This window comes from Melanerpes formicivorus, unplaced genomic scaffold (assembly GCF_026170545.1).
Source record: "Melanerpes formicivorus ecotype bairdi unplaced genomic scaffold, bMelFor1.0.p_v2 SCAF_34, whole genome shotgun sequence".
Lineage (NCBI taxonomy): Eukaryota > Metazoa > Chordata > Aves > Piciformes > Picidae > Melanerpes > Melanerpes formicivorus.
In genome coordinates, this window is record NW_027142386.1 from 5,765,772 (window position 1) to 5,790,507 (window position 24,736).

Consider the following 24,736-nt stretch of genomic DNA (forward strand, 5'->3'; position numbering starts at 1 on the left):
TGCGGAGCGCGGCCCCAGGGGCGGTGCCGGGGGGCGGTGCCGGTAGGTGCGGAGCGCGGCGGGGGGGCGGTGCCGGGGCAGTGCCGGGGGGGCGGGCGGGGGGCGGTGCCGGTAGGTGCGGAGCGCGGCCCCAGGGGCGGTGCCGGGGGGCGGGCGGGGGGCGGTGCCGGTAGGTGCGGAGCGCGGCGGGGGCGGTCCGGGAGCGGCGCTGCCATGGCGCTGAACCTGAGCAAGAACGGCCGAGCGCTGCAGGAGGCCTACGGGAGCGTGGTGGCGGCCGGAAGCCCCACGGACTGGTGAGGCTCTGGGGGGCACTGGGAAGGAGCTCGGGGAGGGGCACAGGAGGGGAAATGTGGGCCGGGGGTGTAGGATGTGGTGGGGCAGGGGTGGAAGGGGTTCGGAGGATGGGGGGGGGGAGGTTCGAGGGGTGTTGGATCCAGGGGGTAGGGGGGTTGGGGGGGGATGGGGAGATGGAGGGATGCTGGGGGGAGGGTATGAGGATGGTGGGGAGGGGGATATGAGGATGGTGGGGAGGGGGATATGAGGATGGTGGGGAGGGGGGATTGGGGGTGGTGAGGAGGGGGTTGGGGGGGTTTGGGGAGGGCTGCGGGTTACACAGGGAGGATCGGGAAGGGTCTGGGGGATCGGAGTGGGGGGAGGCGGGGACGGGGGGGACAAGCGAAGCGAGGCCGTGTGGGGGTGACTGCAGGGTGGGTGAGGGAAGCTTCAGGGCTGGGCCAGTGCCTGGCGTGGGATGTGGGGGGCGGGGGGTGGATTAGTCAGAGGATGTGGGGGGTGGAGGCGATCGGGGGTGCGGTGGTGTCGGGGGTGGGGGCTGTGGGGGGGAAAGCCTGGGCTGTGGGGCAGCAGGCAGGTGGGGAGGGGACCCCTGTGCGGGGGGGGGTGGCCCACCGGGGGGGTGCTGTGGGGTTTTGGGCGGTGCTGTGCTCTTTTGAGTGCACATTTCCCCCCCTGGGCTGGACAAACCCCTGCTCCTCTGGCTCTCTCTCAGGGCTCTGTTCACCTACGAAGGCAACAGCAATGACCTGCGTGTGGCTGGCTCCGGAGGTGAGGGGGGGGGACACCCCCGGGGGGTCTGCAGGGCTCGGCACGTGGGGCCGGGGTGGCTTTTGTCACTCGGAGCCTCGGGTGGCATCCCGGCGGTGCAGGAGGAAGTGTCTGCCGTGCCCTGCCGCCGTGGCTGGGTGTGGGGGAGGGGTTTGCTTGCAGCGAGGGAAGGAAGGACCTGGGAGTGCTTCAGAGTCCAGCTTGGGCTTCCTGGAACTGCTTTTGTGCGGCAAGGGAGTGCCCAGGGGGGCAAGGAGGGCAGCAGCAGCCTGGCCTGGAGCAGCAGTGGGGTGGGCAGCAGGAGCAGGGCAGGGAGTGTGCCCCTGGGCTGGGCACTGGGGAGGCCACAGAGGAGGCTGAGGAAGACCTCATTGCTCTCTGCAGCTCCTGGGAGGAAGCTGGAGCCAGGAGGGGGCTGGGCTCTGCTCCCTAGGAACAAGTGATGGGAGGAGAGGAAATGGCCTCAAGGTGCCCCAGGGGAGGCTCAGGTTGGCCATGAGGAACAATTTCCTCCTGGAAAGGTTTGTCCAGGCCTGGCCCAGGCTGCCCAGGGCAGTGGTGCAGTCCCCTGGAGGGGTTCCAAAGCCCTGGAGCTGTGGTGCTGAGGCCATGGATGGTGGTGCCCTGGCAGTGCTGGGCTCAGGCTTGGACTGAGTGATCTGAAAGGTCTCTTCCAAACAGAACCATTCCACGATCCCAGGATTGGTTCTTTGGTTCTGTGCTTTCCTTTTAGTTCTCACTCAGCTGCACAAACTCTTCTGGCTGCAGAGCCCCAGCTGGCACTGCTCCTGTCCTGTCTGGTTTCTCCACTCTGGAGATTTGCATCCCCCAGCTCTCAGCCAGGCTCCCTCACCCTGCCCCATTTGTTTCTCATAGCTCCTGGCTGGGTGAGGTGGTCCTGGGCAGCTCCACAGGCACTGGTGGGGCCCAGGCCGAGGGTGCTTTGGTTCCTGGATGGTTTTGCATCGTGGATGGGGGCTGTGGGGTCCTGGCTCCGTGCTGGAGATCAGCATGGGGCTGGTGAGGCTCTGGGACGTGCATGTGCTGATGGTGGTGTGGAAGAGGGCTGTGAGCTTAGGTCTTGCTGCTCAGTGAGGTTGTGAGTTCAGTGTCCCAGGTGCTGCTGCTCCTGGGCCTGGCTGGACTCAGCACAGCTCTGCTCCTCCAGCACTTCCCTTTGTGTCCTGTCACCCAGAGCAGCTCCTGGGCAAGCTCAGGAGGCCTGGGTTGGATGAGTGGCATTGAGAACTGAAGGACAGAGCTCCTTAGAGGCTTGTGAGCAGCAGCACAGAGTCTGGCTGGAGGCCTGGTGGTGTGCCCCTGGGGTCGGCACTGGGTCCAGTCTTGGTTGAGGTCTTCATCAGCAATGTGGATGAGGCACAGAGCAGACCCTGAGCCAGTTTGCTGCTGGCACCAGACTGGGAGCAGTGCCTGACAGCCCCAGGCTGTGCTGGCACCCAGGGAGCCCTGGGCAGGCTGCAGGGCTGGGGGAGAGGAACCTCAGGAGGTTCAAGCAGGGCAAGGGCAGGGTCCTGCCCCTGGGGAGCAACAACCTCCTGCAGCAGCACAGCTGAGGGGGAACCTGCTAGGAAGCAGCTCCAGGAGAAGGAGCTGGGAGGGCTGGGGGACAAGAAGGTGCCCAGGAGCCAGCAGTGTGCCCTGGGGGCCAAGAAGGCCTCAGGGGTGTCCTGGGGGGCAGGGAGGAGAGTGTGGGCAGCAGGGCAAGGGAGGCTCTGCCCCTCTGCCCTGCCCTGGGGAGGCCACAGCTGCACTCCTGGCTCCAGCTCTGGGCTCCCCACTTGCAGAGCCTGGGAAGGGCTGGGGAGAGTCCAGGGCAGGCTGGGAAGCTGCTGAGGGGCCTGCAGCAGCTCTGGCAGCAGCAAAGGCTGAGAGCCCTGGGGCTGAGAGCCTGCAGAAGAGCAGCCCCAGAGGGCAGCTGAGCAATGCTCAGCAAGAGCTGAAGGAGCTGGGGGGGGGCAAGAGGCTGGGGCCAGGCTCTGCTGAGTGGTGCCCAGGGCCAGGCCAAGGGGCAAGGGGCACAAAGTGGCAGCCAGGAGATGCCAGCTGGAGAGGAGGAGAAAGTAGTTTGGTGTGAGGGTGCTGGAGGCCTGGAGCAGGCTGCCCAGAGAGGTTGTGGAGTCTGCTCTGGAGAGCTTCCAACCCCCCCTGGGCACTGTGCCCCTGGGCAAGCTGCTGTGGGTGCCCTGCTGGGGCAGGGCTTGGGCTGGGTGAGCTCCAGAGCTGCCTCCCCACCACCCACCGTGGGATTTGTTAAATGGTGAGGGCAAACCCTCAGCCCCTCCCTGGCTATCATCTTCCGGCCGGGATTCAGTTTCGGGCAGTTCCGGAAAGCTCCGCGGCAGGCACAGAGCTGCGGGGAGGGAACCCAGCCCGGGGGGAGAGCGGCAGGGGGAAGCTGCAGCAGCTCCAGGGCAGGCTGCAGCTCAGGGGCAGGCTGCAGCTCAGGGGCAGGCTGCAGCTCAGGGGGAAGCTGCAGCTCAGGGGGAAGCTGCAGCTCAGGGGCAGGCTGCAGCTCAGGGGCAGGCTGCAGCTCAGGGGGAAGCTGCAGCAGTTCCGGGGGACGGTGCGGCTCGGGGGGAAGCTGCAGCAGCTCAGGGGCAAGCTGCAGCATCTCTGGGGGACGGTGCAGTGCCAGGGCAAGCTGCAGCTCAGGGGGAAGCTGCAGCAGCTCCGGGGCAAGCTGCAGCTCAGGGGGAAGCTGCAGCTCAGGGGGAAGCTGCAGCAGCTCCGGGGGACGGTGCGGCTCGGGGACAAGCTGCAGGGGCTGGGGTGGAGTCGGGGAGGATGCTGTAGGAGCTGGGCCGGGGGAAAGCTGCAGCCGCTCCATGAGAAGCTGCAGCAGGTAGGGGGGAAGCTGCAGGACGTTGTTCCAGGGCTCAGACCAAAGCCAAGAGGAGGACCCTGGCCTGGGGAGGTCTTTCTGTGCTGCCAGCACCTCCTTTTTGCATTTGTCCTCCTTCTCTGGGAGGTTTTTGGCAGCCAAGCTGTGGCTGGTGGGGTGGCAGGGCAGGGCCAACGTGTGGCAGGGTCACCCTGGGCCCCTCTGCTGAGGTTTTGTCCCCCCATGGGCCAGGGGGTAGCTCTGCTCCTCTCTGTAAGGGGAGATCTCATTGCTCCCCTCAGCTACCTGAGAGGAGGTTGTAGGAGGTGGGGGCTGGGCTGGTGAGCCAGGGAGCAAGAGACAGGGCAAGAGGAAGTGGTCTCAAGTTGCACCAAGGGAGGTTCAGGTTGGGTACCAGGAAGAATTGCTTCCCTCAGAAGGGTTCTCAGAACAAGTTCCCAGAAGGACTTTGAGGGCTGGAGCAGGGCCAGAGAAGGGCAAGAGAGCTGGGGAAGGGTCTGGAGAGCAGGGCTGGGGAGGAGCAGCTGAGGGAGCTGGGGGGGTTGAGGCTGGAGCAGAGGAGGCTGAGGGAGAGCTCATTGCTCTCTGCAGCTCCTGAGAGGAGGCTGGAGCCAGGTGGGGGTTGGGCTCTGCTCCCTAGGAACAAGTGATGGGAGGAGAGGAAATGGCCTCAGGTTGCCCCAGGGGAGGCTCAGATTGGCCATGAGGAACAATTTCCTCCTGGAAAGGTTTGTCCAGGCCTGGCCCAGGCTGCCCAGGGCAGTGGTGCAGTCCCCAGCCCTGGAGGGGTTTCAGGGCTACCTGGATGTGGTGCTGAGGGCCATGGGAGGGTGGTGCTGGGGCAGTGCAGGGCTCAGGGCTGGACTGGGTGCTCTGAAAGGTCTCTTCCAAACAGAACCATTCTGTGATTCTCTGATCACCCTGTATGTCCCTGGCTTGACTCAAGCCAGGCAAGGGTGAGGGCAGGAGCTTCCTGCAAGGGTTGCTGTGCCTGGGGTTGGCACTGCCCAGCACAAGCTGCTTGGCTTCTGCTCAGCTTCCTGTTTGAGCAGCAGAGTTGGCATGGCAGGTGGCATGGGACCAGGCACAGCCACTTCTGCTGCCCAGAGAATCATGGAGCCCCAGACTGGTTTGGGTGGGAAGGAACCTTCCAAGCTCATCCAGTCCAAGCCCCTGCAGCCAGCAGGGACATCCCCAGGCAGAGCAGGCTGCTCACAGCCCCAAACAACCTGACCTGGGATGGTGCCAGCCTTGGGGCAGCCTCTCTGGGCAGCCTGGGCCAGGCTCTCCCCACCCTCAGTGCCAAACATTTCTCCTTCTCTCCACTCTCAATCTGCCTCTTGGAGCCCAAACCATCCCCCCTTGGCCTGTCCCAACAGGCTCTGCTCTAAACTCTGCCCCCAGCTTTCTGGTCAGCCCTTGAAGCACTGCAAGGCCACCAGGAGGTCTCCTGGAGCCTTCTCTTCTCCAGGCTGCACAACCCCAGCTCTCTCAGCCTGGCCTCCAGAAGGTCTCCTGCTCCTGGGGACCTTCCCAGCCTTTGCCTGTGGGCAGAGCTCAGCTCTGTTTCAAACCTTAGCAGAGTCTGAGCTTGGGGATGGAGGAGGAGAATCCACAGAAAGCAGCCTCTGGTGACCTGAGGATGTTGGTCTAGGGTCAGGGTTGGGCTCTGACTGCCAGAAGGACTTTGAGGGCTGGAGCAGGGCCAGGGAAGGGCAAGAGAGCTGGGGAAGGGTCTGGAGAGCAGGGCTGGGGAGGAGCAGCTGAGGGAGCTGGGGGTGTTGAGGCTGGAGCAGAGGAGGCTGAGGGAGAGCTCATTGCTCTCTGCAGCTCCTGAGAGGAGGCTGGAGCCAGGTGGGGGTTGGGCTCTGCTCCCTAGGAACAAGTGATGGGAGGAGAGGCAATGGCCTCAGGCTGTGTCAGGGGAGGCTCAGGTTGGACATTGGAAGAAACTTCTTTACTGGAAGGGTTCTCAGCACTGGCCCAGGCTGCCCAGGGCAGTGGTGGAGCTCCCAGCCCTGGAGGGGTTCCAGAGCCCTGGAGCTGTGGTGCTGAGGGCCATGGGGGGGTGGTGCTGAGGGCCATGGGGGGGTGGTGCTTTGAGCAGGTACTGGGATCAACAGGAGGCATCTGGAATGCTCTTGGTGTGGGACACTCTGGCTGATAAGCAGCCAGGAGGCTGCAGGCTCTGCCTGGCCCTCCCTCCACAGCTGCCTGATCTGCTCAGCTCACCTCCTCTCTTCTCTCCTCTCCTCTCCTGGGGCAGATGGTGGCTTGGAGGAGATGGTGGAGGAGCTCAACAGTGGGAAGGTGATGTATGCCTTCTGCAGGGTGAAGGACCCCAACTCTGGCCTGCCCAAATATGTCCTCATCAACTGGGTGAGTGTGAACAGCCCCTGGCCCTGGCCCTGGCCCTGCAGGGACCTGCTGGGCTTGAGCCTCCCTCCAGCCCTGCCCTGGGCCGTGGCTGCCTCACCTGCAGCAGCTGGCACCTGGAGTCCTCTCCCCCCAGGTGCAATTCTGAGGGTGTTCCCTGGGCTCCCCAGCTCTTCACCAGCTTGCACCTCCTTCCTTAAGGAGGGCCTGCCCCAGCATGGCTCCACTGCAAGCTGGTCCTGCAAGGTGCTCCTGCCAGCAGACCTGCTCCAGTGTGGGTTCCTCTCTGCCTGGGGCTGCAGGTCCTGCCAGGAGCCTGCCCCAGCACAGCTGCCCACAGCCTCCTTAGCCTGCTCCTCTGGGGGTCTTCCAGGGGCTGCAGGTGGAATCTGCTATTGATGATCCTCACCATGGGGCTGCAGAGAAATCTCTGCTCCAGCACCTGGAGCACCTCCCCCTGCTGCTGCACTGACCTTGGTGCCTGCAGGCTTGGTTCTGTCCCATGTTCTCCCTCTTCCCCCAGCTGTGGCCACCAGCCTTGGCCAGTGGTGGGGTTCTGGAATGGCTTTTGCTGGGCATGCCTGGCTCAAAGCTGACCATGTTCAGCCCCTGCTCCTCCAGGGAAGGTGCCAGCACTGGATGCTGCTGTCCATCCTGGGAGTCCTTTGGCAACCATTGCATAGCCCCAAGGACTCTGGGGACACCTCCTTGACACAGGCTTCACCTGGGCTCCAGGAGAGCTCAGGGCTCTGCAAGGGCCTGAGAGGAGGCTGGAGCCAGGTGGGGTTGGGCTCTGCTCCCAAGGAACAAGTGATGGGAGGAAAGGAAATGGCTTCAAGGAGCCTCAGGGGAGGCTCAGGTTGGCCATGAGGAACAATTTCCTCCTGGGAAGGGTTGCCCAGGCCTGGCCCAGGCTGCCCAGGGCAGTGGTGCAGTCCCCAGCCCTGGAGGGGTTCCAGAGATGTTTGGGGGAGGAGCTCAGGCCCATGGGAGCTGTGTGCAGGGAGATGTTGGCTTCTGGTTGGACTCCAGGGGCTTGGAGGTCCTTTCCAACCAGGTGATTCTGTGCTTCTGTACCAGAAGGTGACCAACACCAGCCCAGCCCCCCTGGGGAGGGCTTTGCCATGGCCTCCACAGATGCTTTGCAGACTCAGGCTGAGGAGCTGCTGCTAGAGACCCAACCTGGGCTGGGGCTCTCCTCTGGGGACCTTCCAAAGCAGTTGTGATCCTGGGCAGCCTGCTCTGGGTGGCCCTGCTGGAGCAAGGGGGTTGGGCTAGAGACCTCCAGAGGTCTCTTCTGACCCAGCCATGCTGAGCTTCCACAGAATCCACACTTGGCCTCTTGTCACTCCCTCCATGCTGGGGGTGATGCTCCCTGACCCTCTCCAGCCTGGGCCTGGCAGCTCCATGCCCTGCTGCCAGGATGCCATTCATTAGAGCCTGGTGGCAGGGCCTGCTGTGGAGGAGCCAGCCCCAGCCTCAGCTCTTCCAAGCACAGAATCCCAGAAGGCCACAGGATGGCTGCTGGAGAGGGTGCAGAGGAGGCCACCAGGATGCTCTGAGGCTGGAGAACCTCTCCTGTGGGGAGCTCAGAGATCCTCTCCTCCAACCTCCCCTCCATGCCCAGGGACAGCACTCAGCTCGACTCAGCTGCTCAGAGCCTCATCCAGCCTGGCCCTGAGCACCCCCAGGGAGGAGGCAGCCACAGCCTCCCTGGGCAGCCTGTGCCAGAGCCTCACTGCCCTGGGACTGAAGAACTTCTTCCCAAGCTCCTGGCTGCCCTCCAGGGTCACAGCATCAGAGGCAGAGTCCCAGGCTCAGACTCCCAGCACCAGCCAGGCTGGCAAAGACCTTTGGGCTCACCAAGTCCAGGCTCCCCCCCCCCATCCATCAGCTGAACCATGGCACCCAGGGCCTCCTCCAGGCTCTTCTGAAACCCCTCCAGGGCCAGGGACTCCACCACCTCCCCGGGCAGCACATTCCAGTGGCCAACCTCTGCCTGGGAAGAATTTCTTCCTCACATCAGCCTGAACCTGCCCTGGAGCAGCCTGGGGCTGTGCCCCCTGGCCCTGGGCTGGGTGCTGGGGGAGGTCTCTCAGCTGCTGGTCTCTGCAGACAGGGGAAGGAGTCAACGACGTCCGGAAAGGAGCCTGCGCCAACCACGTCAGCACCGTGGCCAACTTCCTGAAGGTCTCAGCCTTTGCCTTGGGGTCCTGCTTGGCTTGTGGGGGGCTTCAGGCTAGGCCATGGCCACAGGGACCTGTGCCCTGCTCTTTGGGGTGGCACAGGGATGCCTGCAGGGCAGGCTTGGGGACAGCTGCGGGAGGGCTCGGGGGCATGCCTCGGGGATGGAGGAGCCTCCTGCAGGCCAGAGTAGGGCTGGAGAGCGGAGGGGAGCTGGCATGAGCCTCTTCTGCCCTGCTGGTGGGGACCTCTCAGAGCAGCTGTGGTGGCTTCTGGAGCCCCCTCTCACCCCTGTGCTGTGCCCCCTGCCCAGGGGGCTCATGTCACCATCAATGCCCGCGCCGAGGAGGACGTGGAGCCTGAGCTCATCATGGAGAAGGTTGCCAAGGCCTCTGGGGCCAACTACAACTTCCACAAGGAGAGCAGCAAGTTCCAGGACTCAGGTCCTCAAGCTCCTGTGGTGAGTTGGCTCCTGGGGTGGCTTTGTGGGCACTCTGTGCCTGCAGGCAGGAGAAGGGGCTGGGGCCACGCTGTGGTGGGTGTCAGGGGTCCCTGTGCCCTGCTGTGGCTGTGGAAGCACCAGGGCTGGCTCCTCTCTCTCTGGCTTGGTATGGAGTGAGTCAGGCAGGGAGATGGGGTGGTGGCAGAGCCACAGGGGGTGGTGGGGACAAGGAGTGATGGCTTGGGACTCAAAGAGGGAGAGAAGGAAGAGATGTTTGGCACTGAGGGTGCTGAGAGCCTGGCCTGAGCAGCTCAGAGAAGTGGGAGCTGCCCCACGCCTGGCACCATCCCAGGTCAGGCTGGTTTGGGCTCTGAGCAGCCTGCTCTGCTTGGGGATGTCCCTGTTCAGTGCAGAGGGTTGGGCTGGATGGGCTTGGAAGGTCCCTTCCCACTGAAACTGTTGAGGCCTCAGCAACTTCCCTTCAGCTGAAGCCTTCTGGAGGAAGGTGGCTTTTGAACACCCCAGCCAGGAGCTTGCTCAGCTGCCAGGGGAGAAGCTCAGCTGCAGGTGATCTGCAGCCCTGCTGAAGAGCTGAGCTGAGCCCTCAGTGGCCCCCAGCCCTGCTTTGCTGTGGCAGGGCCACCTTCCCAGGGCTTCTGGTCACCTTGCTGGCTGCCCCTGGCTGGACCAGGCTGGGAGTCTCCACTAGTGGCAGCTCAGGCACTGATGGGCTTCAGCCAACCCTTCTTGAAAGCCTGGGGTGAAGCATCAGGTTCCAGTCCCAGGGCTCTGTTGGCCCTTCCAGCCCAGGCTGCTGGGCTGTGGGACTGGGGAAGGGCAAAGAGCCCTGACCAGGACCTGCAGGACCTGCAGAAGAGAAGGCTCTGGGGTGACCTCATTGTGGCCTTCCAGTATCTGAAGGGGGCTACAGGAAGGCTGGGGAGGGACTGCTCAGGATCTCAGGTAGTGATAGGACTAGGGGGAATGGAATGAAGCTGGAGGTGGGGAGATTCAGGCTGGAGGTGAGGAGGAAGTTCTTCCCCATGAGAGTGGTGAAGCCCTGGAATGGGTTGTCCAGGGAGGTGGTTGGGGCCCTGTCCCTGGAGGTGTTTAAGGCCAGGCTGGATGAGGCTCTGGCCAGGCTGATCTAGTGTGGGGTGTCCCTGCCCATGGCAGGGGGGTTGGAACTAGATGATCCTTGTGGTCCCTTCCAACCCTGACTGATACTATGACCTGTGGTTGCTCCATGAGTGTCACCTTCTGCCTTCCCCCCAGGGCACTGTCTACCAGAAGACAAATGCAATGTGTGAGATCAAGAGAGTCAACAAAGACAACTTCTGGGCCAAGGCTGAGGTGAGGGAGGCAGGAGAGCAGCCTCTGCTGCAGCTGCATCAGTGGGATGGGAGGTGGGATGGAGGTGTGGAGTTCCCTGGGGCAGCTCTGGAGCCCTCAGCACAAACAGGGATCTGTTTGAGCAGGGCCAGAGGAGGCTACAGCAATGCTGGCAGGGCTGGAAGCCCTCTGCTGTGAGGCCAGGCTGAGAGAGTTGGGGTTGTGCAGCCTGGGGAAGAGAAGGCTCCAGGAGACCTTCTGGAGGCCTTGCAGTGCTTCAAGGGCTGAGCAGGAGCTGGGGACAGAGTTTAGAGCAGGGCCTGTTGGGACAGGCCAAGGGGGGATGGTTTGGGCTCCAAGAAGCACACTGAAAGTGGAGAGAAGGAGAAATGTTTGGCACTGAGGGTGGGGAGAGCCTGGCCCAGGCTGCCCAGAGAGGCTGCCCCAAGGCTGGCAGCAGTGCAGGTCAGGTTGTTTGGGGCTGTGAGCAGCCTGCTCTGGCTGGGGATGTCCCTGCTGGCTGCAGGGGCTGGGACTGGATGAGCTTGGAAGGTCCCTTCCCACCCAAACCAGTGTGGGGTTCCATGCTCCTCTGCTCTCTCTCCATCTGCAGCTCCCCTCTCCGAGTGGAGCTCTCCTGGAGTCCTCCTTGGGCTGCAGAGGGAGGAGGACAAAGGTCTGGAAGAGCTTCTGAGCTCCCTCAGACTTGGCAGCAGGCTGGGCCCAGGGGGAGAGGCTGGGTGGCAAACTGCAGCTGGGTGAGGAGGGGCTGGGGTTGGGGGCTTTGCCTTTCTGAAGGCAGCTCTGGAGGCTGAGGGCAGGAGGCTGCTCTGTGTTTGCTGCCTGCTCCCCGCTGGCTTCCGGCCTGGCTCAGCCGCCAGCGGCTGCAGGGAGCCCTCCCTGCCCGGGCAGGGGAGGTGGCAAAGCTGCTGGGGCGGCAGAGGGCTGGCTGTGGGGTGGTTCCCAGAGGACTGAAGGCAGGGCTTGTGCCACCTGTGCCCCCAGAAGGATGAGGAGAACAGGAGGCTGGAGGAGAAGCGGCGCGCGGAGGAGGAGCGGCAGCGGCTGGAGCGCGAGCGGCGCGAGAGGGAGCTGCAGGAGGCAGCCAGGAGGGAGCAGAGCTACAAAGCCAGATCCAGCCAGATTGAGGCCCAGAAGTGAGTCTTTGGGCTGGACAGGGTGGGCACAGTGCCCAGAGCCCTCTCCAGGATCTCCTGGAGCTGTGTCCCCTTGTCCCAGCAGCGCGGTGTGGTCCCTGCTGCTGCCGGCGCTGCAGCGCCAGAGACCTCCTTTAAGGCAGCAGCTGAGGACTCATCCTGCACCAGGGCAGGCTCAGCCTGGCCACCACCACACCTTGATGCCCTTGGACCTGTTGGTCTCACTCCCCTGATTGCCCCCATGCCACCTGAGGTGTGGCTGAGCCACATTCACCTTCATGGAGGTGGAGGTTTGACTGGGCTGGCTCAGGGGCTCCTCCAGCTGGGTTGCCCCCGGCCAGACCCCTTGATGGGGACAGCATCTTCTCCTTGGCCAAAGCAGCCACTTGTTCAGCACCTTCCATGGCTCTCCCTGCCCCCCAGCACCAAGCACCCCCTTGCAGAATGCTTCTGTAACGTGTCCCTGCAAGCTGGCACCGCCATGAGGCTACCACAGATTCCACTGGTGGGTGCCCGAGGTCCAGGCTGGCTGGGGGAGGGCTGGGAGCCCTGCAAGGGGAGCTGCTGTCTGCAGGGCCCAGCACTGTGCTGCTTCACTTCCTCCCCCAGGGGTGGTGTGGGGCTGCAGAGGACATCACCTTCCTGTCTGGAGCTGGGCTGGAGGTGTCAGCCCTGCCCCCCTGTGCTGGGTGCTCTTCTCTGTGCCCCTGGGGGGAGGGAGTTCCCTGCTTTGCTCCCACCCTTGGAGCAGCTCCTGCCCCACTCTCCTCCTGTGGTTCCTCATCTGGCTCCAAAAGTGGGGTCAGGTCTCCCCAGGGTGAAGTCCTAGCCCACCCCCCCTGCCCTGCCTGCTGGGGAAGCTCAGGCTGTGGTCTGTCCCTGCAGGAGATTGCAGCAGCAGCAGGAGGCAGAGAACAGGGAAAAGGAGCAGCAGCAGTGGGTGAGCTCTGGGGCTGTCCCTGTGGCTTGGTGACTTCAGGCCTGCCCCATGGGGGTCAGGGTGTCATGGGGCAGAGCACCCTGTGGGCTGGGGTAGCAGGGGGGTGGAGGAGCTCCTGGGCATCCCTGGGCAGGGAATGCTGAGCCTCCAGGCCTCTGGGGCCATCACTGGGTTCTCTGGGTGGGCTTCCACAGCCTGGGATCTCACTTGGTGGCCCTTGATGGTCACACTGGTGGCCAAATCCTTGTCCTCAGCCCAGCAGAGCTCCAGCCTCTCCCTCCCACATCCTGGGGGTTTCCTCCCCATCCACCCTCCATCACCATCTCCTGTCCTGGGGGTGGATGAGGGATGGTGGGGACTGGAAGAGGGCTGGAGAGGGCTGGATGAGGGCTGGATGGGGCTGGAGAGGGCTGGATGAGGGATGGAGAGGGCTGGATGAGGGATGGATGGGGCTGGATGAGGGATGGGGGGGACTGGATGGGGCTGGAGAGGGCTGGATGGGGCTGGATGAGGGCTGGATGAGGGATGGAGAGGGCTGGATGAGGGATGGAGAGGGCTGGATGAGGGATGGATGGGGCTGGATGAGGGATGGGGGGCACTGGATGAGGGCTGGATGGGGCTGGAGAGGGCTGGAGGAGGGATGGAGAGGGCTGGAGGAGGGATGGGGGGACTGGAGGAGGGATAGGGGGGACTGGATGAGGGCTAGATTGAGGGCTGGAGGAGGGATGGAGAGGGCTGGAGGAGGGATAGGGGGGATTGGATGGGAGTGGATGGAGTTGGATGAGTGAGAAGGGGGATGGAAGAGGCAGGATGAGGAGGGCTGTGTGCCTGCTGGGGCTGGAGAGGGCAGGCTGGCTGCCTGCTGGGGCTGCAGCAGCTCTCTCTGGGGCTGCAGAAGGAGCAAGCTGAGGAGGAGGAGGCCAGGCAGAGGAAAGGCTTCAAGAGAAGCAAGTCGGTGGAGAAGGCTCAGGTAGGCTGCAGAGGTGTGCTGGGGGTGGCTGTGTGGCTCAGCTGCTCCCTGCCCCCTGGCTGCCCCTGGCCTGAGGCTGTGCTGTGCCTCTCCCGCAGGAGGCTGCGGCGCTGATCGCCCAGAGGGAGGTGAACCCCAGGGACATCTTCCAGCAGAAGGAGAGGACAGCTCCTGCCCAGGGGGGTGCCAGTGGCACAGCCAGGTGGGTGCCAGGCCTGAGCTCATCCCCCACAGCTGCCACCCAGGGAGGCCTGGGAAGCGTGGGGTGGGTGAGGTGGGTCCAGAGCTGGCTGAAGGCCAGAGCTCGGTGCTGGGCTCACTGGGGCAGCAGGTTGTGGTCACAGGTCAGAGGAGGTCAGGGGTGGAAGGGACCTCTGGGGATCATCCAGTCCAGCCCCTGCCAGAGCAGGAGCATAGAGTCCAGCACAGGGCACACAGGAACACATCCAGACAGGGCTGGGAAGGCTCCAGAGCAGACTCCACAGCCTCCCTGGGCAGCCTGCTCCAGGGCTCTGCAGCCTCCCAGTGCAGAAGTTCCTCCTCATGCTGAGGTGGAGCCTCCTGTGCTGCAGCTTCCATCCATTGCCCCTTGGCCTGTCCCAGGGCACAGTGAGCAGAGCCTGGCCCTGTCCCCAGCCCTCAGGTACTGATAGACATTGCTCAGATCCCCTCTCAGCCTTCTCCTCCCCACACTCAGCACCCCCAGGGCTCTCAGCCTCTCCTCCCCAGGCAGTGCTGCAGTCCCTTCAGCAGCCTTGGAGCCTCCCTTGGAGTCTCCCCAGCAGATCCCTGTCCCTCTGCAGCTGGGGAGCCCAGAGCTGGATGCAATATTCCAGGTGTAGCCTCAGCAGGGCAGAGCAGAGGGGGAGGAGAAGCTCCCTGGCCCTGCTGGCCACACTCCTCTGAATGCCCCCAGGACCCCCTTGGCCTTCTTGGCCCCCAGGGCACATTGCTGCCCCATGCAGAACTTGCTGCCCCCCAGGTCCTTCTCCTTGGGGCTGCTCTCCTGCAGATCCCCTCCCAGCCTCTGCTGCTGCAGGTTATTCTTCCTGCCCAGGTGCAGGACTCCTCCTTGCTGAGCTTCATCAGGTTCCTCTCTGCCAGCTCTCAGCCTCTCTCTGGTGTCCTCCACTGGTCAGGACTGGGTCCAGTCTAGGTCAAGCTCTTCATCAATGACCTGGATGAAGGGACAGCAGACCTCAGGTGATCCTGAACTGTTCCATCAGGAGGTCAGACACCCAGGGAGCCCTGGGCAGGCTGCAGGGCTGGGGCAGAGGAACCTCAGGAGGCTCAAGCAGGGCAAGGGCAGGGTCCTGCCCCTGGGGAGCAACAACCTCCTGCAGCAGCACAGCTGAGGGGGAACCTGCTGGGAAGCAGCTCCAGGCTCTTGCTGCAGCTTTAGCAGCTGAGGAAAGTTCACTTCTGCAGCTCAAAGGTCATTTTCAAGATGAAATTTGCCTCTCTTCATGCCAGAAGGGGACCCCCAGCCATGGTCTGTCCTGGCTGCCCCCCAGTGTTCCTCACTGCTTGATCCAAGCAGGAGTGAGAGCCTTTGGAGGACACCAACCTGACCATCCAAGCTGAGAGCAGCTGCTGGGAGCATGAGGCAGGGCTGGATCAGCAGCTCAGCTCAGCCTCCTGGGGAGGAGCTCAGCTGCATCTGTGACAGGGGCAGAAAAGTGCCTTGGGGGGTAGGGACCATGGAATGGGTTGGGCTGGAAGGGAGCTCAAAGCTCAGCCAGCTCCAGCCCCCTGCCATGGCAGGGACACCTCCCACCAGCCCAGGCTGCTCAGGGCCTCATCCAGCCTGGCCTTCAGCACCTGCAGGGGAGAGGCAGCCACAGCCTCCCTGGGCAGCCTGTGCCAGAGCCTCCTAGGCTGCTGGGGGGGGTGCAGGTTGAAGGATGCAGGTTGAGCCTTCCTGGGTTGCTACAGCCCTTGAGGGTTGGGCTCAGCAGGGCAGGAGGGTGCTGGGAAGGTGCCAGTCTCTCCCACCCTCCCTGGAGCCTTCTCCTCCCCAGCCTGAACAGCCCCAACTCTCCCAGCCTGGCCCCACAGGGGAGGTTCTGCAGCCTCTGATCACCTTGGTGGCCTCCTCTGGAGCCTCTCCAGCAGCTCCAGGTCCTTCCTGTGCTGGGGCCCAGAGCTGGAGGCAGTGCTGCAGGTGGGGGCTGAGCAGAGCAGAGCAGAGGGGCAGAATCCCCTCCCTGTGCTGCTGCTCTCCCTGCTCTGGCTGCAGCTCAGCACTCAGCTGGCTCTGGGCTGCCAGGGCCCAGTGCTGGCTCCTGGGGAGTTTGTCACCACCTGACCCCCCCAAGGCCTTCTGCTGCAGGCTGCTCTCAGCCACTCCTCCCCCAGGCTGGGTCTGTGCCCTGCCCCAGCTGCACTGTTGAGCTTCCTGAGGTTGCCTTGGGCCCAGCTCTGCAGCCTGCCCAGGTCCCTCTGGATGGATCTCTCCCCTCCAGGGGTGCCCACACAGCTTGGTGCCATCTCAGATGTGCTCAGGGTGCCTCTGGTGCCAGTGCCCACCCCTGAGGGATTCCCCTCCCCACTGGTTGAACACTGAGCTGTTGGCCACAGCTCTCTGAGTGCCACCACCCAGCCCTGCCCTCACCCAGCCTTCAAATCCAGGCCTGGGCACCAGGCTGCCTGCTGGGCCAGTGCTGAGCACTCTGCCAGTCAGGCTGAGCCACCCCAATGTCCTAACAGGGGCAGGTTGGTTCTGGAGGCTGAGGAATGAACCCCTCAGGATTTGAAGTTCTGCAGTGGAAGGGAGGAAGCCAACTGCCCCCAGCACTGCTGGCACCCAGGGCAGGGGCAGGGCAGGGCTGGGCCTGGCTCCTGCCTCTCCACAAACTGGGGAGGACACCATGCTGGTGGCCTCCAGGTTGAGTTGTCCCAGACCTCCCAGCTGCTGGATCCATGGAAGGGGTTGGGTTGGAAGGGAGCTCAAAGCTCATCCAAGCCCCTGCCATGGGCAGGGACCCCTCCCACCAGCCCAGGCTGCCCAGGGCCTCAGCACCTCCAGGCAGGAGGCAGCCACAGCCTCCCTGCTCCAATGTCCTGCCAGCTGTGAAGCCCAGGGGTGTTGCAGAAGTCCCTGGTGAGATCCCAGGCAGCAGGACCTGGCTCCTCCAGCCTCTCCCCCAGGGTTCTGCTCTGCTTGTCAGGTTGCTGGGCTGCTCCCAGTTGCCAAACTGGTTCTGCCAGCCAGGATGGGAGCTGGAACATCCTGCCTGGGAGGATCAGCCAGCAATGGGCACAAAGCACCAGGCAGCTGCCCCCAGTGGCTCCCCCTGGGGCCTGGGGCAGTGCTGGCACAGCCCAGCTCCTGCAGGACCTTTCCTTCCTTTCCAGGGAAGCTGCGCAGCCCCTTCCTGCAGCGGGAGCTGAGCTCCCCGGCTCCTGCCCCTCCTCTCTCTCCAGCCCAGGATGCTGCTCCAGCCTCCCTCACCCCCTCCTCCGCCTGGGGAGCACCTCCAGCCTCACCAGGACCTGCTGCAGGTGGGTGGGTTGGTTCCTCACTGCAGCAGCTCAGCCTCACCCCTCCCAGGGGCAGCCCCAGCTCTGGGCACTGCCTGAGCTCTGGGTCCTTTCCCCACGCCTTGGGAAGAGCTTCAGGGGCAGAAACCTGCAGGGATGGCCTCCAGCTGGAGGGGACAGGCAGGGCTGAGCCTGGGGGTGGGCCACAAACGTGCTCCAAGGGCTGGAAGCCCTCTGCTGAGGCCAGGCTGGGAGGGTTGGGGTTGCTCAGCCTGGGGAAGGCTCCAGGAGACCTCCTGATGGCCTTGCAGTGCTTCAAGGGCTGAGCAGAAAGCTGGGGGCAGAGTTTAGAGCAGGGCCTGATGGGACAGGCCAAGGGGGGATGGTTTGGGCTCCAAGAGGCAGATTGAGAGTGGAGAGAAGGAGAAATGTTTGGCACTGAGGGTGGGGAGAGCCTGGCCCAGGCTGCCCAGAGAGCTGGGAGCTGCCCCAAGGCTGGCAGCAGTGCTGGTCAGGTTGTTTGGGGCTGTGAGCAGCCTGCTCTGGCTGGGGGTGTCCTTGGAAGGTCCTTTCCAACCCAAATCCAGTCCTTTCATTTCCTCTTCAGCCACAGCAGGAGGTTCAGTGCCCAAAGGCTGAGAGCATCTGGATGGAGTTCAGCTCCATGCTCCCCCAGAGCTCCTTTCCAGCTCCCTTGCTGCCAGGGCTTTGGCCTCCACACTCAGAACTTCCCAAAGCACCTTGAGACCCAGCAAAGCAGCTCCCTGTCCCCAGGCAGCTCCAGCAGGCAGAGAGGGCTGCTGGGGAGGAGCAGAGGGGCTGCCCAAAGGAGTCAGGATGGACCTGGGAAGCCTTTTGGCTTCAGCCAGCAGCAGACCTCCTGTGGTGAATCAAACCCTGCAGCTGTGGCAGAGCTTCTCCATCCAGCCCAGGGAGCAGGACCAGGGGCAGGTGGAGACCAGGAATGAGGAGGAACAGGGTGGCCAAGCTCTGGTGGTCCCCCAGGCCTCAGCCACCACTAGATGCTGCTCTTGGCCCAGCACTCTGCTCCACCGGGTTTGCTGCTCACCAGGAGGAGCAGCTTGGCCAGGGCTCGTCTTCCTTCCCCCACCAGAGCCTTCTGGGCCTCTCCTCTGGCCCCTTCCTGTGCTCCACACACCCCCTGAGCAGGGCAGGAGCCATGGCTGGGAGTCCAGCAGGAGTTTGGTGGCACTGCAAGGCTGGAGGGGTGGCAGGGAGCAGGGAGGGTGACAGGGAGCAGGGAGGGTGACAGGGAGCAGGGAGTAGGGAGAGGGAGCAGGGAGGGGTGGCAGGGAGCAGGGAGGGTGGCAGGGAGAGGGAGTAGGGAGAGGGAGCAGGGAGGGGTGGCAGGGAGCAGGGAGGGTGGCAGGGAGAGGGAGTAGGGAGAGGGAGCAGGGAGGGGTGGCAGGGAGCAGGGGGGGGTGGCAGGGAGAGGGAGTAGGGAGAGGGAGCAGGGAGGGGTGGCAGGGAGCAGGGGGGGGTGGCAGGGAGCAGGGAGGGTGGCAGGGAGCAGGGAGGGTGGCAGGGAGCAGGGAGAGGGAGCAGGGAGCAGGGAGGGTGACAGGGAGAGGTGACAGGGAGCAGGGAGGGGTGGCAGGGAGCAGGGAGGGTGGCAGGGAGCAGGGAGGGTGGCAGGGAGCAGGGAGTAGGGAGCAGGGAGCAGGGAGGGTGACAGGGAGAGGTGACAGGGAGCAGGGAGGGGTGGCAGGGAGCAGGGAGGGTGGCAGGGAGCAGGGAGGGTGGCAGGGAGCAGGGAGAGGGAGCAGGGAGCAGGGAGGGTGACAGGGAGAGGTGACAGGGAGCAGGGAGGGGTGGCAGGGAGCAGGGAGGGTGGCAGGGAGCAGGGAGGGTGGCAGGGAGCAGGGAGAGGGAGCAGGGAGCAGGGAGGGTGACAGGGAGAGGTGACAGGGAGCAGGGAGGGGTGGCAGGGAGCAGGGAGGGGTGGCAGGGAGCAGGGAGGGTGGCAGGGAGCAGGGAGGGGTGACAGGGAGCAGGGAGAGGGAGCAGGGAGCAGGAGCAGGGAGCAGGGAGGGTGACAGGGAGAGGTGACAGGGAGCAGGGAGGGGTGACAGGGAGAGGGAGGGGTGGCAGGGAGCAGGGAGAGGGAGCAGGGAGGGGTGGCAGGGAGCAGGGAGGGTGGCAGGGAGCAGGGAGAGGGAGCAGGGAGGGGTGGCAGGGAGCAGGGAGGGTGGCAGGGAGCAGGGAGAGGGAGCAGGGAGGGTGGCAGGGAGCAGGGAGAGGTGGCAGGGAGCAGGGAGAGGGAGCAGGGAGGGTGACAGGGAGCAGGGAGGGTGACAGGAAGCTGTGTGCTGCAGGAGAAGACTCCAGGTACAACGGCAGTGCCCCTGGAGCCCAGCTGGAGGAGGCCAATCTGTATGAGGAGCCAGCAGACTCTGCAGCCATCTATGAGGAACCTCCCCAGGTGGGTGCTGGGCTGGGGGAGGGCACCCAGGAGTTGGCCATGGTCCTGTTCTGGCAGGAGGTAGCAGCCCCACAGCTGCTGCTGCTTCTTTCTCAGCCAGCAGCAGGAGAGCTGCCCCAGCTCAGCTCCTCTGGCCCCTGGAGTCTGCAGTGCCCAGCAGCCAGGCACAGAGCTGTCCCTGGAGGCACAGAGCTGCCCCTGAGGCACAGAGCTGTCCCTGGAGGCACAGAGCTGTCCCTGAGGCACAGAGGTGCCCCTGGAGGCACAGAGCTGTCCCTGGAAGCACAGAGCTGTCCCTGAGGCACAGAGGTGCCCCTGGAGGCACAGAGGTGCCCCTGAGGCACAGAGCTGTCCCTGAGGCACAGAGGTGCCCCTGGAGGCACAGAGCTGTCCCTGGAGGCACAGAGCTGTCCCTGGAGGCACAGAGCTGTCCCTGGAGGCACAGAGCTGCCCCTGAGGCACAGAGCTGCCCCTGAGGCACAGAGCTGCCCCTGGAGGCACAGAGCTGTCCCTGGAGGCACAGAGCTGTCCCTGAGGCACAGAGGTGCCCCTGGAGGCACAGAGCTGTCCCTGGAAGCACAGAGCTGTCCCTGGAAGCACAGAGCTGTCCCTGAGGCACAGAGGTGCCCCTGGAGGCACAGAGGTGCCCCTGAGGCACAGAGCTGTCCCTGAGGCACAGAGGTGCCCCTGGAGGCACAGAGCTGTCCCTGGAGGCACAGAGGTGCCCCTGGAGGCACAGAGCTGTCCCTGGAGGCACAGAGCTGTCCCTGGAGGCACAGAGCTGCCCCTGAGGCACAGAGCTGTCCCTGAGGCACAGAGTGCCTTGGGTTATCAATGCTGACATCAAACTTTGGTCATCAAAGCCAGCCCTGAACCCAGCACTGCCCCAGGGCACCACCTGTGGCCCTCAGCACCACATCTGCAGGGCTTTGGAGCCCCTTGCCCTGGCTCAGAGGCAGACAGAGTCTCTCTTGCCTGAGAGGGGCAGCAGGATGAGGCTGGCACTGGTGGGAGATCTGACTGAGAAGCAGTCAAAGACATCCCAAAGTGTGCAGCATCCTTCTCAGCACACCCAGAGGCCTCCCACATCCCTTCTCCTCCCCTGAGGGTCTACCCAAACCCCACCAGGGCTCTTTCTTCCCCCCCACTGCTGGCTGGTCCCAGGCTGCCCAGGCCTGGGGCTGTCCCCCCCCAGCCTCCTCCTGGCATTAGGCCCAGACAGACCTAAGAGCCCTGAGACACTCCCCCAGTGCTACCTGCTAGGGAGCATCCCCCATGGGACAGAGAGGAAGAGAAGGACTTTGCAGAGGGGTTTGTGGGTAGGAAATCCTTTGTTCCCTGTGCCCAGCACAGCCTGGACCCCAGAGGTGTGTGGCAGCAGCAGGAGGCACCCAGCCTGAGCTGCCACATCCCTGCAGGGCTGGGGACTGCACCACTGCCCTGGGCAGCCTGGGCCAGGCCTGGACAAACCTTCCCAGGAGGAAATTGTTCCTCATGCTCAACCTGAGCCTCCCCTGGGGCACCCTGAGGCCATTTCCTCTCCTCCCATCACTTGTTCCTAGGGAGCAGAGCCCAACCCCCACCTGGCTCCAGCCTCCTCTCAGGAGCTGCAGAGAGCAATGAGCTCTCCCTCAGCCTCCTCTGCTCCAGCCTCAACCCCCCAGCTGCCTCAGCTGCTCCTCCCCAGCCCTGCTCTCCAGACCCTTCCCCAGCTCTCTTGCCCTTCCCTGGCCCTGCTCCAGCCCTCAAAGTCCTTCTGGGACTGAGGGGCACAAATCTGACCCCAGGCTTCCAGCTGTGGCCTCCCCAGTGCCCAGCCCAGGGGCACACTCCCTGCCCTGCTCCTGCTGCCCACCCCACTGCTGCTCCAGGCCAGGCTGCTGCTGCCCTCCTTGCCCCCCTGGGCACTCCCTGGCTCCTCTCCAGCTGCTGGCACCCAGCACCCCCAGGGCCTTTCCTGCTGGGCACTTTGCAGCCACTCTGCCCCCAGCCTGGAGCCTTCCTGGGGTGGTTGTGACCCAAGGTCAGGATCCAGCCCTTGAACCCCATCCCGTTGCCCCACCAGGACCCCAGGTCCCTCTCTTCTCTGCTCTGCACCAGCTCAGTCCCCAACCTCTACTGGTCCCTGGGGTCGTTATTCCCCAGGTGCAGGACTCTACCCTTGTCCTTGCTGGCTTTCATGCCCAGCTCTGCACCACATCGCGGCGTGGCACAGCCAGAGGCGGCGTCACCACTCCCGCCAGCTCAGCGCCACCACCGGCCTGGGCGGCAGCGCCCTCCGCGCCCTCACCCGGCTCAGGCAGGAGGGCAGCTGACCCCCGAGGGACCCCAGGGCCGCGTGCCCAGCCGTGCCCTCCCGCCCCGGGCCGGGGCCCCGCTCACCCCACTGCTGCTGTGCCCCAGGGGCAGGATGTGACCCTACTGTGCATGGTGCTGGTGACTCCAACAAGTGCTCTTCTGCTGCTCTCCTTCCTGCAGGGCCCCCCTGCCGCTGCCTACCCCCAGGAGTACCAGCCGGTGCCGGAGCTGTCGGGGCAGGGGCTGTGTGCCCGGGCGCTCTATGACTACCAGGCTGGTGAGGCCCCGGCGCCGCCGCCCCCCGCAGCCTGCCCCCCCTGCCCCCCGGGGGGCGCCGTGCCAGGCAGCCCCGGGGCTGGCCGGCGGGGGCTGAGCTGCCCTGCTCTGTGTGCCCGCAGCTGATGACACCGAGATCTCCTTCGACCCCGAGCACATCATCACCAACATCGAGATGATCGACGAGGGCTGGTGGCGCGGCTACGGCCCCGACGGCCGCTTCGGCATGTTCCCTGCCAACTACGTCGAGCTGCTCCAGTGAGGGCCAGCAGGGGGCACCAGGGCTGCGCTGGCACCAGGCCTGCTGGGGGCGCCAGGGCTGCTGGGGGGCACCAGGGCTGCTGGGGGCACCAGAGCTGCACTGGCACCAGAGCTGCTGTGGCACCAGGGCTGCTCTGGCACCAGGGCTGCTGGGGGCACCAGGGCTGCTGGGGGGCACCAGAGCTGCTCTGGCACCAGGGCTGCACTGGCACCAGGGCTGCTGGGGGGCACCCGGGCTGCTCTGGCACCAGGGCTGCACTGGCACCAGGGCTGCTGGGGGGCACCAGGGCTGCTCTGGCACCAGGCCTGCTGGGGGGCACCAGAGCTGCTGGGGGGTACCAGAGCTGCTGGGGGCACCAGAGCTGCTCTGGCACCAGGGCTGCTGGGGGGCACCAGGGCTACTGGGGGGTACCAGAGCTGCTCTGGCACCAGAGCTGCTGGGGGCACCAGGGCTGCTGGGGGGGCACCAGGCCTGATGTGGGTACCATGGTTGCTGGGGGGCACCAGAGCTGCTGGGGGCACCAGAGCTGCTCTGGCACCAGGCCTGCTGGGGGCACCAGGCCTGCTGGGGGCACCATGGCTGCTGGGGGCACCAGAGCTGCTCTGGCACCATGGCTGCTGGGGGCACCAGAGCTGCTCCAGCTCCTTGCAGCACTCAGCTCCTTGCAGCACTCAGCTCCTGCCTCCTTCCCCCTCTGTCCCCAAGGGTCCCATCCTGTCCTGAGCCCCTGCAGTGCTGCTGTCCCCCTGCCCCTCTGGCTGCCCAGGGGGCACCATGCCCTCAGGAGACATCTGCAGGGACCAAGTTGCCTCTTGCCCCCCACGCTCCCTCTGCCCCCCGAGGAGCAGCCCCTGCCCCCCTTGTGCTCAGCACTGCCACAGCTCCCTTGCCCCCAGGGCTGCCTGGGGATTGAAGTCCTGCAGGAGCCTCTGGAGCAGACCCAGCAAAGCCTAGGGAGGGGCTGGGACTCCCCCCCCAGCACCCCACATTCACTGTGAACAAGGAAGAGCCCAGCCCAGCTGTCCCCTCCCTGCCCTCTGCCCTCCCTCAGTGTCCCTTCAGATGTAGCAGGAGCTCTGCTGGGGGTGCCAGGGGCCTCCTGGCCTCACCCACCCCCTCCTGCAGGGGCTGCTCCCAGCCTGGCCCCAGGGTCCCAGGGGTCCTTTGCTCCTCCTGTGCTGTCCCCATCCCTCCTGGTGACAATAAAAGGGCTTTTCTTTGGTGATGGAGGGGTGGAGATGGAGGGGGGATGGGGGGAAGGGGGATGGAGGGAGGGAGGGAGGGATGGATGGATAGAGGGAGGGAGGGATGGATGGAGGGTGGATGGAGGATGAGGGATGGATGAGGATGAGGGATGGATGACGATGAGGATGGATGAGGATGGATGGATGAGGATGAGGGATGGATGAGGATGAGGATGAGGATGGATGGATGAGGATGAGGATGGATGAGGATGAGGATGGATGATGGATGAGGATGAGGGATGGATGAGGATGAGGATGGATGAGGATGAGGATGAGGGATGGATGAGGATGGATGAGGATGAGGATGGATGGATGAGGATGAGGAGGGATGGATGAGGATGAGGATGGATGAGGATGAGAATGGATGAGGATGGATGGATGAGGATGAGAATGGATGAGGATGGATGGATGAGGATGAGGGATGGATGAGGATGAGAATGGATGAGGATGGATGAGGATGAGGATGGATGAGGCTGAGAATGGATGAGGATGAGGGATGGATGAGGATGAGGATGGATGAGGATGAGGATGGATGGATGAGGGATGGATGAGGATGAGGGATGGATGAGGATGAGGATGGATGAGGATGAGAATGGATGAGGATGGATGGATGAGGATGAGGATGAGGGATGGATGAGGATGGATGAGGATGAGGATGGATGGATGAGGAATGGATGAGGATGTGAGGGGCAGGTTCTTCACCATGAGAGTGGTGAGACCCTGGAATGGGTTGTCCAGGGAGGTGGTCGAGGCCCTGTCCCTGGGGGTGTTTAAGCCCAGGCTGGATGAGGCTCTGTCCAGCCTGATCTAGTGTAGGGTGTCCCTGCCCATGGCAGGGAGGTTGGAACTAGATGATCCTTGTGGTCCCTTCCAACCCTGAATGAAACTAGGATGAGGATGAGGATGGATGAGGATGAGGGATGGATGAGGATGGATGAGGAGGAGAATGGATGAGGATGGATGGATGAGGATGAGGGATGGATGAGGATGGGTGAGGATGAGGATGGATGGATAAGGATGAGGGTGAGGATGGATGAGGATGAGGGTGAGGATGGATGGATGAGGATGAGGATGGATGGATGAGGATGTGGATGAGGATGAGGATGGATGAGGATGGATGGATGAGGATGAGGATGGATGAGGATGAGGGATGGATGAGGATGAGGATGGATGAGGATGAAGATGAGGATGATGAGGGTGAGGATGGATGAGGATGAGGATGATGATGGATGAGGATGAGGATGAGGATGATGAGGATGAGGATGGATGTGTGCACTTGTTCCTGTCAACAAGGTGAAGCCACCAGTGGCCATCACCACCTGACCAGGTCACCATGGGCAGGCTCCTGCTCAGGCAGCACTACCTGGGGGTTAATTAGTCCCAGTGCTAATTAGTGGA

The 24,736-nt window shown here is 64.1% G+C and overlaps 1 protein-coding gene across 1 annotated transcript; it reads left to right on the plus strand.

Moving 5' to 3' along the window:
* The first annotated feature begins 170 nt into the window (after nt 1-170).
* Nucleotides 171-23,319, plus strand: DBNL (drebrin like). The gene is made up of 14 exons (XM_068156661.1): nt 171-296; nt 1,013-1,068; nt 6,198-6,310; nt 8,423-8,497; nt 8,805-8,951; nt 10,209-10,286; nt 11,271-11,422; nt 12,308-12,362; nt 13,258-13,332; nt 13,431-13,534; nt 16,670-16,836; nt 19,152-19,258; nt 21,737-21,833; nt 21,955-23,319. The coding sequence occupies exons 1-14, from the start codon at nt 214-216 to the stop codon at nt 22,092-22,094; spliced, it is 1,449 nt and encodes a 482-aa protein (XP_068012762.1). The 5' UTR covers nt 171-213; the 3' UTR covers nt 22,095-23,319.
* Nucleotides 23,320-24,736: the final 1,417 nt, after the last annotated feature.

Excerpts from the sequence above, each read along its gene's own strand:
- DBNL (XM_068156661.1), top strand. The coding sequence starts at position 214 with ATGGCGCTGAACCTGAGCAAGAACGGCCGAGCGCTGCAGGAGGCCTAC. Across the intron at positions 297-1,012 it reads GCCGGAAGCCCCACGGACTG|GGCTCTGTTCACCTACGAAG; the intron begins GTGAGGCTCTGG and ends GCTCTCTCTCAG. Across the intron at positions 1,069-6,197 it reads GCGTGTGGCTGGCTCCGGAG|ATGGTGGCTTGGAGGAGATG; the intron begins GTGAGGGGGGGG and ends CTCCTGGGGCAG.